The following is a 14,562-nucleotide window of genomic DNA, read 5'->3' as shown; positions in this document are numbered from 1 at the left end:
GAAAATCTCACCTTCAGAGATGTTCCAATAAGCTTCTTTCACAGAGTAGACTCCTTCTTAGTCTGGGCCCAATCCTTTCCCCGGTACAGTTCTTGTTACTTCCAACTCAGGTTGTAACTAGGGGATTTCTCATGATTAGCAACCCCTTTGTTCTGTTCCACCCCCTTTTATAGCTTTGGCACAAAGCGGGAATCCTTTGTCTCTCTTTGGGTTTCCATCCTTCCTTCTAAATGAAAAAGCACCACGTTTAAGGTGGATTCCAGTGTTGTGACATGTTCATATGTCCTGTGAGACTTCATTACTCACTATCTGGCACCAATGTATACAGGAAGGCTTACAAGTAAACAGCCATTTACAACCAATTGCCCTAGTTAATGGGAGCCATCAAGATTCCAAGCCACCATTAATGGCCCACACTTTGCATAGTTACAATAGTTTTTCAAAGTAATACTTCATATTTCTAGTTTTAGATACAAGAATGATACATTCATACAAATAGGATGAACACAGTAGATTATAAGCTTTGTAATGATACCTTACAAGAGACCTTTTGCTTGAAGCATATTCCATACAAATATCTAGATGAGTTGATGTACCTCCTGGGTGACCTCTGCATATCCCTGGTTGAGAACCACTGGCCTAGAGGAACCACTGTAGCTCACGAAAGCTTATGCTCAAATAAATTTGTTAGTATCTAAGGTGCCACAAGTCCTCCTTTTCTTTTTGCGGATACAGACTAACACGGCTGCTACTCTGAAACATTCTATACATGATACTCACATTCCAAGCATATTTTCATAAAGCATATGGAATGCAACGTCACACCAGCTCTCCTGGTTCCCAGGCCTGTGTCCTCACTATGCATCCTTCCCTCCAATGTCATGCCTTGCTGTTAGCGTGTAGGCCCTGTAGCATGCTCCTGATGATGACTACAGCATGGTGCTCTTCGTGTGTGTGTGTGACTGAATTCGGACCTTTTGGAGTCACTTTCCTAGCTCTCTGGCTGTTAAATGTGAAAAGTAAATGTTGCAGAATTCAGTATCTGCATATTGCCCTTCGAGAGCATTGTTAGGTGACAGGCTGAGACATGGCTTCATTAGGGAACTTGTATTCTCTTGTATCCTTTGTTAGAATTACTCTTGTCTGCCCATCTCTGCTTTGTTCAAACACTTCTAAAGCAAGAAGTAGGATTCAATTTGTCATTGTTGTTGCTGGAGAAAATCTGTGTCTTAGAGACTGACAAGATAGCCATGCAAGGGCCTTAAAACACCATGCTTTGGGCTGTGCATCTTCATGTTTTAAATCTCAAAAAGAGAGGGGTGCTTTCTGCTTACATGGCTGTCTGTCTGTGAGCCCTGCCCTGCTCTCTTTCCTCTAGGCCAGTGGTTCTCAATTAGGGGTATGCAGAGGTCTTCCAGGAGGTACATCAACTCATCTAGATATTTGCCTAGTTTTACAAGCTACATAAAAAGCACTAGTGAAGTCAGCACAAACTAAAATTTCATACAATGACTTGTTTATACTGCTCTATATAATATCCGCTGAAATGTATCTACAATATTTATATTCCAATTGATTTATTTTATAATGATATGGTGAAAATGAGAAAGTCAGCAATTTTTCAGCAATAGTGGGGTGGAACACTTATATTTTTGTCTGATTTTGTACGCCTGTAGTTTTTAAGTGAGGTGAAACTTGGGGTATGCAAGACAAATCAGACTCCTGAAAGAGGTACCATAGTCTGGAAAGGTTGAGAGCCATTGGTCTGGGCCACACCTTCAATCTGATAGTTACGTGAAGTTGCGGAGGACATATTATGGTAGGTGTTGCCCCTTTGATTACCTGATCTCTCTGCCCTGCTCACCTTGTGATGGCAAAATTACAGCTCTGGCTGCTGCCACCAGCCAAGTTCCCCTCATGCTCCTTGTACATTAGCCCATTCACATCCATTCTTCTTCTTTCTAGCCCACGTCAATGCTCTCACGTGTCATTTTTGCATCTGGAGATGTACTTGTAGAGCAGTTAATTGTTTAACAGGTTTTTTAAAAGCTCCTAGCTTCAAAACTCATTCAGCGGGTTTGCATTTCCATCTAGCACACGCGGGTACTGAGGTGGTAACAGAGGTGGGGTGATGGGAGGTGAGCACCACCTCAATGCAGCATTGAGAAAGATTTCGCTAGAAATCTGTGGTAGCCTCACAAATAAATGTTTGATGCCTGTCTCTCCTGTGCTCTGGTGTTAAGTAGCAGGACAGAAACCATAGTGAAATGTCTGAATTACAAAGTAAAACACACTGAGTTTGCAGGAATTTTTAGCCGAGACTAGCTGCTTTCTCTTCATGCCAGGACATAAATGGGGTCCTCCTTTCTAGCAGCTGAAAGCCTTAAGAGTTTGTACAAACACAAAACAACAGTGTCATCCCACTAGGGTAGTCAGACCTTGCTGTCTTGCTGTGGGGGAGCTACATGGTTGCACACACACCACATGGAAAACCTGCTAGAGCCACTCGTGCTGCTTCCTGGGTCCCAACAAACCCTGTCTGTGATAAACCTCTAGGGAGATCAGGGACACCAAAGGCACAGGCAGACCTTCTGTTGAGAGACCCCCAAGCTGGTCTGAGTCTAGTCCCAGGGACAGGTGCTCCCTTTGTCTTTAGTTAGTTTCCATACGTTACAATAGCAGCTGCAGCGGTGTAGTGGCAGCTTCAGAAATCAGGAATCACCTGGTAGAGAATGGACTGGGCAAATGTCCCATTTTGGATAAGGTCCCACCAGCGGGATGTTTCTCCAGATCGCCTGGTTTGGTGCGGGAGTCGCATGAGAACAGTCTCCTGCACTGGGGTAGCACCCAGCGGGGGGCATGGCAGTAGATACATTTTGAAGGGATTCTGACTTTTTGGTCCTCGCCGCTTCCTGCGGCTGGGTCTGGTATCAATATGCAGGTGATGCCCAGGACCTGCTACTGGAGGTCCAGATGAACTTGTTTTCAGGATCTTGGTTGAAAGAAAAAGTTAGTCTCGCTGCATCCCCTTGGGCGGCCTGTGTGGTTTGCTCATGAGGCCACAGGCCAATGTACAAACAACTTCAGTTTAAAAAAAAAAAAAATCTAAGAGTTGTTCCATTGGCTTCTGTTTTTCAGTGGAGGGAGCCGTCTCCTCCTGGTAATTACAGCCTCTTATCTGCGGTGCACTTCCCCAAAGCAGGATTGAATGGTGCTTGACATATTACCAGTCAGTTTGACATACTTCCGTTGTCCTGCAATACAGAACTGCTTTGGGGAGTGCCAGTGTAAATGGTTCTGTTTACTTAGATTCCTTCCTTCCCTGTAGGTCTGTAAGGAGACCACACAAGCTGTGTGAAACTCTGCAGGGAAAGTGTTTTTATTCCTCTTGTCACTAGGTCTCTGGAGATGTTCTTACTCCCTTCACACTCTGTAAGATGATGCACTTAAAATAACCCAGGTACTAGATAAGACTGGTCTCCCCCATCCCATCAGGAGGCCCCTCCTGATTCACAGCAGCCCTTTGGCTTGTGCTCCCAGTGAATGTAACTTAAGCCTTGGATGGCAAACTCCCAAACAACCCTTTCTGCATCATGGCTGCTTCCCCAAAGCAAAAGCTGTGGCTTTTTTTTTCCCCCTGCTGATGGTAACTTTGGAGCGCACATTGCCTCAGTTACAAAATCAAAGGGCTCTGTGGAGCATTGAGCTGAGCTGTGGCTGAAGAGTCTTGTGCTGAGCAGCTGTAGTAGATTCTGTTCTTCTGGTCTAGCTTTTACAGTCGATTAAGTAAGCGTGGCCCATTAGCGCGGTAGCTCTAACTAAATTTGCAGTCACAAGAGCACATGGTGACCATCTGTAAGTCCGTTTTGACTCTCTGCCACATGCTCTGTGCAGCTGGCAAATGTTTAGAAAACCACAGCTCTGCCTTGTTGTGGAATGAGGCCCCTAGTGCTGTAATGCTTCAAGTGACACTTTCAGATAGATAAAGTAAGGACTAGAATCATAGAATATCAGGGTTGGAAGGGACCTCAAGAGGTCATCTAATCCTACCCCCTGCTCAAAGCAGGACCAATCCCCAATTTTGCCCCACATCCCTAAATGGTCCCCTCAAGGATTGAACTCACAAATTTGGGTTTAGCAGGCCAATGCTCAAACCACTGAGCTACCCCTCCTGCCGTGAGCTATCCCGCTACTCCTGGTGCAGCATCGAAGGGTTGTCTACACGGGGAAGAAACCCTCAGGACCTGGGGTGCACTACCTGCTCTACAGTCACTCCCTGTGTGGGGACACTAATTGCGCATTGAGTGTCTTTGCACTGTTGCTTTGGCTATTTCCGTAGAGTCCGTTTAACCTCTCTGTCTTTTCCCCCCACCAGCACGTGGATGGCAGCTTCTCTGTGAAGCCTTTAAAACAGAAGCAGATTGTAAGTATATGGTCCCTGTTTATATCATTTATAGAAAAAAAAATGTGCTGGGCCAAGATGTTTGCTGCCATCCCAGAGATGCCCCCATGTGCCCAAAGGGCAGCTGCATTGGCAGATTGCCAGAAGCCCACAGGCTGCACCTAATTTGTCTAGATTAAGGAGCAGATGGGAGCCTTCCTCTTCTTTATGGTGGAGATAGGGCCTGTGCAACCAAAAGGTGCCAGCATTGCGCCGTGGGACTTGTAATGTCACGGGTAGCACCTTTTGTATTGGCTTGAGTGGTGCATTGTGTTTAGATCAACATCTGTCATTCTGTGCTCCTGGATCTCCATAGCCGATTGAGGCGTATCAAAATGGTAAGTGCCTTAGAAATATCTACCGTCCTGATGTCTTCACTAAGCTCTATCAACATCAGTTTGAGGTCTGTCTGAATTGCATCGTTGCTGGATGTGTTGGGCAGCACAAACGCCACTTGCTCAGAATCTACTCTTTGCCCCTTCAGCTCTGTGTTCTATGATAGAGGCTCTAGAAGTCTAACTGGGTGGACCATTTTTTGGCCACCCCAGTGTTAGCCACCTCCTCACAACTGTTAGCTCTTTTCCTTGCACATCTGCGTGCCTTAGCTAATTGCAGGGATCTCTGTACTTGTTTTCTCCCTGCACAATGTGTCAAGTCTCCTTATTCGCTGAGAAAAGGAACGTCTTTTGCTGGTGATATCCTAGGAGCAGCTGGGGTGACGGGAGCAGTCCAAGGAGATCTAAATGGAGGGTGCTTGGTCCACAGGCAGCTAAAAGGAAACCTGGGAGCAACTGCAAGAAAGCAGAGATAGAAGAGCTGTTAACTCACCTGGTCCATCTTCCTGCCAGCGCAGAGGGACTTGAGAGAGCTGGCTTGGATGTTGCCTAGCGAGAATGAGCGACACTGAAGCCATCATAATTCCAAGCAGAGTTGAAGGGAATATCCTGAGAGCTGGAAGACTCACAAGACACCGAGGTTCCCAAGGAATTCAGACTTTGGAGGAGAAGTTTGACGCTATTTCTCTGCCAGGAATAAGGTGAGGTGGCTTGGGGGCACCTGCAGTGCAAGGCCTTGAAGAAGATGCAGCACACAGATGTTCAGCTGAGGTAACAGAAGACTAAAGAGTGAGCTGTGGTGAATGCACTGGCTATTCAATCCAGAAGCAGACTGGGCATGTGCAGTTTCCATTCATGCCCAGGGGTGTGCCCTTGTTGGAAGACTATTCTAAACTGGTTATATGATGGTGGCCCCTCCCCTTGTGGGAATTTGGCTGAGTTCACCGTGACATTGAGCTGGTGATCTCAACAGATCTGCTCAGCAGGGAGGAATTAGTCCAGCAGATCTCATGCTGAGGATCGGAAGCACCAGTAGTGTGGAGTTTAAAAAGAGCAGCAGGTTATTTACAGTTAGACTCCTTTGCAGCATAGCAACAGGATTGATAGCATGGCAAAAACCCAGCCTGATCATCTTCCCCTTCTCCCTCATGTCTCCATTGGCAGCCTTGCTTCCCTTCCCATGGCCAAAGCTTGCAGTATTGGTGTCAAGTCTGAGATTTCATTTTCTCTTCCCATCCAGGCCCTTCCTAAATCCTGCTGTTGTGTTCTCTGCATTTTGGAAACTCATTCCTTCCTTTCTATCCCACTACCAAATTCATCCATTCTGTGGCACCCTGACTGATGACCACCATGCCTTTATGATGGTGTATTGCGGTTGTGCCTAGGAGCTAAGGTCATGGCCCAGGACCCCATTGTGTTAAGCACTGAACAAAGACTTCTGCACCCACCCGTTTCTCTCCTCTCCCCTGTTCCAGTCCACCCACAGAACAACTACCCATCTCTTCCTTTCCTCTCACCTTAATCATGTCTCCCTCTTTTTTGCACCTTACTCAGCTCTCCCTAAGACTTTGGGTGCTGGGGCTTGCACTTCCCTGGCAGATGTGTGCCTTATTTCTAATGTGGATATTCAGTTTTTGAATAAAGCTGCATTTTCCCTGAGCTGCTTTAGAGAGAGCATTGCCTGTTAGAGTGCTTTGTCCTGATGGGCTGATAGAACTCAGTGGGTGGGGGAGGTTTAAAAACTATGCCTCTCTGTAGCTTTTAGGTAGTGCTTTTTGGTGGAAAAAAATAGCAAGATAAAAAGCCCCTAAAACGTGAGATGATGTGTTGCCTTGGTTTGATGTGAATGTCATTAATAAGTTGCCGTTGTGGTTGGTCTTTAAGAGTGGACTCTGTCTTTGATCTTTGATAATCATAATACTTAACATCTTAGAGACTAACCAATTTATTTGAGCATAAGCTTTCGTGAGCTACAGCTCACTTCATCGGATGCATCTGATGAAGTGAGCTGTAGCTCACGAAAGCTTACGCTCAGATAAATTGGTTAGTCTCTAAGGTGCCACAAGTACTCCTTTTCTTTTTGCGAATACAGACTAATACGGTTGTTACTCTGAAACCTGTCAATACTTAACATGGGACATCTTCCCAGCACTGTGCAAACAGTAACTTAGTTTGCTTGCCTGTTTCTACAGCCAGTGATCTGGCTAGTGATCTAATTTCTGCACTGGTCATTTGTTCTCAGTAAATACTGTTATTACTGGGGCGCATCTGACGCAGCTGGCTGGGCTGTTGTCTTTATTCACTAACTGCATCGTCTCTGGGCTGGGTTGGCTCCCACTTGCTTCTACAAGACTTGCACAAAGGATGAAATCTATCATAGCCCTTCTCTAATCTAGCCATGTCAAATTTTGCTTTAGGCTGAAAATGGGCGGGGGGAGGCTTGCTATGGAAACTGGGTTACTCAGGGAATTGGAATGGGATATGGAACCTGACACTTCTGTTGATCCACAGCAAGGGGAGCAGCCGCATAACCTGGAAGGGCCACCTGTATGGGGGAGAGGGGAACTCCATCTGACTCATTTCAATCCCGGTGTCTCTCCAAAGGTTGCCAACAAAGGGGCGCAAATAGGGTACAGAAAAATATAGGCTCCACACCAGGAAACTTGGCAAAAACAAAAGGCAGTTAGACTATGGCTACTTTGAAACAGCTGTTCTCAATAAACTTTTGACTCTGGAACTGATCTTGGAAACTTGTTGTCATATAAGGCTCCTCTACTGTCCATATCAGAGCTGGTCTGTTTTGCCTCTGTAGCTGCAGCCAGCAGGGAGTTAGTGGTTTAGACATTTACTGCTGGGGAAGATGGGCTGAAAGTGGTATCTTCTTGACTTCGGCCTGGTCTATACTAAAGTTAGGTTGACCCAGCTACATCCCTCGGGGTGTGAAAATCCACACCCCTGAGTGATATAGTTAAGCCGGCCTACCCCATGGTGTAGACAGCGATTGGTCAACAGAATAATTCTTCCATCGACCTAACTATCCCCTGTCAGGGAGGTGGATTACCTATGCTGATGGGAGAACCCCTTCTGTTGATCTAGGTAATGTCTACAGCAGTACAGTTGCAGAGTTTCAAGTGTAGATGAGTCCTTAAAAGAGCTTTCCACAGTCAAAGCAGTGTGAAAAGTGTCTCAAGTCCTGCTGTGGGACATCTACACAGCAAGAGTTGCTCGCTCCAGTTCAAGCTGCTGTAAACGTACTCATCTAAGAACCCAAGCAGTGAGGAGAAGCATTCATCTGCAGTAGGCCACAGAGAGGAATGAATTGCGGATGTTCACCATAGCTCATACTCTTCTCTAGGCCATTGGGGATTCAGAGAGTTTAAAGTCAAAAAGGATCATTAGATCATCTAGTCTGACATCCTGTGTATCATAGGCCACCAACACCACCCACTTATCCCTGCACTGAGCCCAATAACTTGTGTTTGGCTAAAGCATATCTTCCAGCAAGGCAGTCAGCATTGATCTGAAGACATCAGGAGATGGAGAATCCACCATTTCCCTTGGTCATTTGTTTCAAAGGTCAATCACCTGCATTCTTAAAAACATGTGCCTTATTTCTCATTGAATATGTCAGGCTTCAGCTTTGAGCCGCTGGGTCTTGTTCTGCCGTTCTCTGCTAGATTTAAGAGCCCTTCGATACACGGTATTTTCTCCCCATGAAGATACTTAGACCCTGTAACAAAGTCACCTCTCAGTCTCCTTTTGGATAAACAAAACAGATTAAGCTCTGTATGCCTCTCACTGTAAGGCATTTTTTTCTGTTCTCAAATCATTGTACACCCTGGCCAGTTTTTCAACATTCTTTTTAAAATACAGAGACCAGAACTGGGCACAGTATTCCAGCATTGGTCTCACCAGTGCCATACACAGAGTTAAAATCACCTTCTGCTTGTACTCACTGCTCCCCTGTCTACACATCCAAGGATCACATTAGCTCTTTTTGCTACAACTTTGCACTGGGTGTTCGTGTTCAATTGCTTGTCCACTCTGACCCCTAAATCCTTTTCAGTGTTCCTGCTTTCCAGAGTACAGTCCCCCATTCAGAAGGTCTGGCCTGCATTCCTCTTTGATAGATGTCTCCCTTTGCCTTTGGCTATATTAAAACTCAGTCTCCGCTCCGGTCGTGGAGCTCCCATCAATAGGTTTAAGATACGGAGCAAGAGAATTCAGCCCAGAAAACTAACTGACGTGTGTAAAGTAAGGCCCAGAAAGGGATTATCCCCAACGGTCGTTGTTCTGAATTTGAGAACTCCCAGGCAGTGTAGAGCAGAATGCCATCTTGGAGGCTGCCCTGTGGCTGTGAAGGAGCAGAGCACAGTGAAATCAGCAGTGTCTCCTCTTCAAGGTTGGTTTTGTTTGTGTGTGTGTTTTTTTTTTTTTTAAATCAGGAAGAAATGTTGCATTCACAAGCTCACAAAACCAGCCTGTTCTTCTTGCCAAGTTTGCTGATGGTAAAGTATTGGCCCACATGGCAATGATCTATTCAAATAAATGCTGGTTACTGCATGGACTTACATTACATGTGCACGGCTCTCCCTTAGTACTTTAGCCTGCTGAAATGGAGAGCTGTTTCCTTTTAACTGGCCGCCAGCACAGTTCTCAGCTTACCACAATATGGGAGCTCCTGCTAAGAAGTAGTGTGTATTTGTCTGTCTCTCTTTGCTGACACAGTTCTCTGCCTTCCTAATTGTCTCTTCCTCCTCAGCTCATAAAATCTAGGAGCTAAACAGTCCCACCCATAATGTTCCCAGGTTTTTAAAATAGACCTGTAAGCTGTTTCTACAAGAACACAGAGTTCTGCAGAAATTAACATGGATTAGTCTGCTCCCTGTGTGTGTAGAATGAGCTGAAAAGTAGTGGAGTGAAGTGTGTGTATATTATTGTCAACTTTTCTCATACCATCATTAGACTTCTTTCCTTCCCTCCCTACCACTGTAACCACCTGTTACTCCCTGAGATCTTCTGGGTACCCAGTGCTGTAAGCCTTTTGGCTAATGATCTGAGCTGAGTTTCTCTTGGCTAGATGGGGTGTAGTGCACTAATTAATACCTAAAGGTCTCTCTAGCAGGAATTGCATTCTACCTTGTCGGAGAGGTGGATTTCGCCGTCGACTGAGCCTCGTATATTTCTAACTGGCATGTGATCCTACATTCTATTTTAGAGATCTTTCAATAAAGGGAACACATCACCCTGGTTAGATTCCAGTGCCCACGCTGCCATCCGTCGGCACCCTCGGAGCTGACCCCCGTCTGCACATCTTGATTACCCAAGGAGTCAGGAGGATGGAACAAGGCCCTCTTTGAAATGTCCAGCTATAAACGCTCTGCTCCCACACAATAATTGTAAAACTTCCCAGCCTGTAGCTTAGAGGCACTGCGGAGAATTTCACTCCAGAGTCCAACCACTGACCTCATTGCCTTGAAACGCAGCCCCAGCATGGATGTAGGCTCCATGCTGATTCAGTGGGGAGACACTGGAATTAAGCTGCTGGTTCATGAGTCAGAGCATTTTAAACTGGCAAGCAGGATGGATATGATTAGGCTTGGCCTGTGTCATCTGTGTGTGCTGCTTTCTGCAGCACTAAAGCTCTTAGTCACAGACACAGCCCTTCAAACAACCAAGTTCTTGTTATTGGCTGGAGGTGGAAAACTCAACTGGCCGACCGGTGGGAGAGTTCGAGCATCTGATTCCAGGTGGCTTCGCAGAGTAGTGGCAAAGGGTCAGTTTTGGATATGCAGTAAAGCGTTTCCATGTCCCATCTTCAGGATGTCACTCTGGGCAGTACTGAGGGTCTCCCCACCATTTCGCCCACTCCCTGGGCTTTTCACAGGGTGGATCCAGGAGAGATTTGCTTTTTGGTGGAGCTCACTGTATAGCATCTGCAACGAAGCGCAGTGATCAAAGGTTGTGTCCGTTACCAGGGTGCTTCCATGCGTAGAAGGCTCAGGTGAGATTAGCACTGCACCTGCCAGCGTGGCTGCCCCAGCTGTCCTCTGTAAAAGCTCCTACTGGCAAGTCCCCGGTCTGCTCTGAACACTGAGCCCTTCTTCCTCTCTTCAGTTTTCAGTGTCTTCCCCCTCATCCCTTTCCTGGAACAGAGACGAAAAGATCCTCTGCACCCTCTTACCCCATCTGTCTCGTGATGCAGCGGCAGACCCGCACCCTCCCCAGTGTGGGAAACCATAACCTAAGAAGCCTTCCCGCAGTGGGAACTGAACCTGTGACCTAGTTACTACATGCACACGCACTCCAGGCCAAGGCATCACCGCACTAGCTGCTGATCCTGCTCCTCCATGGCTTTTCACGCGGAGGGGCACTGCGTTGGGCACATGGCAAGGCCAAAGGTGCATAGCAGCTGCAGTACAGTCCATACCCAGTTACGATTTGCCAGCTGTGCCTCTTTGCACTTGCACGTGCCATCCCAGTAATTATCCATGTACTGTCCTAAAGGGGAGACACCCCAAGGGCTCGAGCGCTTTTGTAGGTAAATTCACTGCGCTCACCTAGCGCTCTCCCAGGAGCCTGACCCTCTGAAGTAGCTTTCTCATACAGAACCATTTCTCCGGCTCTGTTGACTCGTGGGTATCTGCAAGCAGAACACCACATGCTGGTAACAAGTGCTGGGGAAACTTGGCTGCCACAGTGCAGAAGCAAGGGCTGCTGCTGCTGCGTTTGTCCAGCCTTTCTTATATGGAACTGAGCAGGGGGGTCTGAAGTTCAGCATGGACATCCGTGATTAAAGCTAAGCCACCAAGAAGGGCCTGATCCTGAGAGGGGCCAGGTCCTGCAGCTCCCGTTGAAGCCAGCGGAAGTTGCAGGCACCTGTTGCAGGCCTGCTATGAGCCAAGTGCAGTATTATCAGTTGTGTTTGATGTAACCCCTGTTCTGTCCCTGCCCCTCAGCCAGTTCTGAAGCTGGGGCAACGGAAGCTCCCTAAAAACGGAGGGGGTCGCTGACGCCGGAACCATGGCCCTGGCCCAAAGGCCCTGCCCTCACCCCGCCTCCACTCGCTCCTCCCCCCCTTCACATCACTTGCACTCACCGCCAGTAATGGCCTCCTGGGCCCCCCCTTTTCCGGTGCCCCTGTCTGAAGCCCGCTCCTCAGCGTGAAGGTGAAGGGAGGGGCTCTGCTGGGCCATGGCTCATCCAGGCTCCTTTGCTATGTTTGTGTAGATCAGCTCCCCTTCAGCACTGCACGGGCAGTGCTACGCCCCATAGGCCAGGAGAGGGCAAACTATGGCCCGTGGGCCGGATCTGTCCCATCAGGGCTTTCAGTCCGGCCTGCGGGATTGCCTGCCCCATGGCGCAGTGGGTCGAAGGCAGGATCTCTGCCTGCCGTGGCTCCATGCTACTCCCGGAAGCGGCCAGCACCACGTTCCTGTGGCCCCTGGGGCAGAGGGCTCCGTGCACTGCCCCCCACAGCTCCCATTGTCCGGGAATGGGGATCTGCGGCCAATGGGAGTTTTGGGGGTGGTACCCATAGACCAGGGCAGCATGTGGTGGAGCCGCCTGCTTCACCCTACCCCCAGGAGCCACTGCCAGACATGCTGGCCGCTTCCGGGTGTGGTGCAAGGCCAGGGCAGGCAGGGAGCCTGCCTTAGCCCCCTGCGCACCACTGCCACCCTGGACCCGCTCGAGGTAAGCAGTGCCAGGCCGGAGCCTGCACCCCGAACCCATTTGCCCTGAGCCCCCTGCCGCACCCCTCCTGCACCCCAACCTCCTGCCCTGAGCCCCTTCCTGCACACCGCACCCCCTCCTGCACCCCAACCCCCTGCCCCAGCCCTACATTCATGGTCCTGCATACAATTTCCCCACCCAGGTGTGGCCCTCGGGCCAAAAAGTTTGCTCACCCCTGCCCTAGGCTGTGGCGCGGGTCTGGCAGCCCATTCTCTCCCTTGTTGCAGGTGAAGTGACTAAAATGGAATAAATGCAAATAGAGCAGCCATGACTCCTAGGCTAAGTGAAGTCCCTTTCTTTCCTAGGTGGATCGGGTGAGTTACCTGCTTCAGGAGATCTATGGCATCGAGAATAAAAACAACCAGGAGACAAAGGTACTGGTCATGTTGCCTTACTGCTAATTATGGCAGTCCAGGCCCTTCTGTTGTGATGCCACAGTCAGTGGTGAATTTGTCCCCTTCGGTTTTGTTTGGCAGCCTGAGGATGGGCTCTGTGCCTGATGTTCACAGGAGCTAGAGGGAGTGAGGCACCAGCTGCTGTTGGGTTTCCGCGGGCACCTCTCTCCATAGCCCATACCAATAACGGTCCATCACGAGAAGAGCCGTGCCAGGCTCAGCTACTGCGCGCTCCGTCTCTGGTGCCCTGCACAGGCTGCTTCCCAGCCCAGAAAAGTCTTCCTTTTCCTCCCCTGTAAGTGGGTCCTTGATCCCACCCCCCACCGCACTCCCTGAGATCACTCCTTGCAACTGACTGGTCGGTTAGCACAGGGCAGGCTGAGGAGAGCTCTCTGCATCCCTGAGGTTTGCGACTGTAGCGGTGCTGTTAGTGTGTGCAGGTTGGCTCCTCATTGCCAGGGGTTAACATTCCCCTTGTGCCGGGTCTGTCGCTGCAGTGCATCCCTTGGACGTGGCCATGTGTCGGAATGGACTGCTGTTCTCCATGTCCCTGCAGCCGTGGAGGAGCTGACTCGGAGTAGTCTCACTAGTGCCAAAGGGATTATATGGAAACCGCTTCAACTACAAACATAATCAGCTCCTTCTCGAGAAGACAAGCCTGGGATTTGATCCTGGGTTCTTATTTATTGCATGGCCTTGGGCACGTCATTTAACTTCTCTGAGTCTCAGTTTACCCCTCTGTAATGCTGACCTTCCCAGCTCAGTGGGCAGGGGGGAGAGGCTGAGAGTATTCATCTGTGATGTGCTCTGCAGATGAGAAGCACGGTGAGTGCCGGGTGTTGGCCTCTACAAATTTGACTGCTTTTGGGAGTGCTGTACTCGATTCCCCAGTGCTGCGCTTGCGGGAGGAAGTGATGTTAGGAAGGGAACAGAACAGGGGAAGCCCCACCCCTTCTCCCCCAGCCTTTTCCCAGGCCTGTGCTAACAATCTGTCCTCTGTGTGGCTGCTCCACCAGGTAGCCCGTGGGGAGGCGGGGAACTCTTTTCAAATCCTATTACCTGGTCCCCTTAGAGACTCCTCTTTGCACTCCTGCTGTCTTCTGATGAGCCGTCGGACCCAGCTCTTTCAGACAGAGAGCCCTGTCAGTGCAAGACTTCGGGCTGTTTGTCGTTCAGTTCCAGTACAGTGAGCAGCCAGTGTGAAAAGGAGAGAGGAAGGACCTCCTTGCGCAACACGCAGGAGCCCTGAAATTGATCAAGAGCCCACACTACGTCCGCAGGCAGCTTCCAGCTGCTCGCTAGTGTGGTCAGCAGGTTGGCTCGCTCATCTGGCAGGAGCAGATGCTGTGTCTTCTTGTTTACGTCTAGGTCTCCCCACAGTGCGGCGTGCGTCCCAGCGTGCGTCAGCAAAGGGAACTCACACGAAAGAACGAGCATGTCTGTGCCCATCACTGAGGTCACTAATGGTTGGGCCCTTCCCCAACAATTGCGACTGCTCCAGGTTCAGCAGGTGTTGCTGATGGGGGGGAGCAGGGTCCACTGCACTGGAAGGATTCCTCTCTCCTCCCCCCCACCCCTGGCTTCAGCAGAGGGAGCTGCTGTGACTGGGAGCAAGTTCCTCTTTGTAGTGACTGCTGCATTTGACTGTCAGCTGCAG

General features: G+C 49.1%; 1 protein-coding gene across 2 annotated transcripts in view; it reads left to right on the top strand.

The window, feature by feature from the left end:
* Nucleotides 1-14,562, top strand: part of MGRN1 (mahogunin ring finger 1) — a 108,961-nt gene that overhangs the window by 73,122 nt on the left and 21,277 nt on the right. For both annotated transcript variants that reach the window (XM_077827657.1, XM_077827658.1), the window contains exons 8-9: nt 4,376-4,423; nt 12,816-12,884. In XM_077827657.1, coding sequence (XP_077683783.1) covers nt 4,376-4,423; nt 12,816-12,884 — 117 coding nt within the window. The remainder of the gene's footprint in view (nt 1-4,375; nt 4,424-12,815; nt 12,885-14,562) is intronic.

This window comes from Eretmochelys imbricata, chromosome 10 (assembly GCF_965152235.1).
Source record: "Eretmochelys imbricata isolate rEreImb1 chromosome 10, rEreImb1.hap1, whole genome shotgun sequence".
Lineage (NCBI taxonomy): Eukaryota > Metazoa > Chordata > Testudines > Cheloniidae > Eretmochelys > Eretmochelys imbricata.
This window is presented reverse-complemented; position numbering and strand designations above follow the sequence as displayed.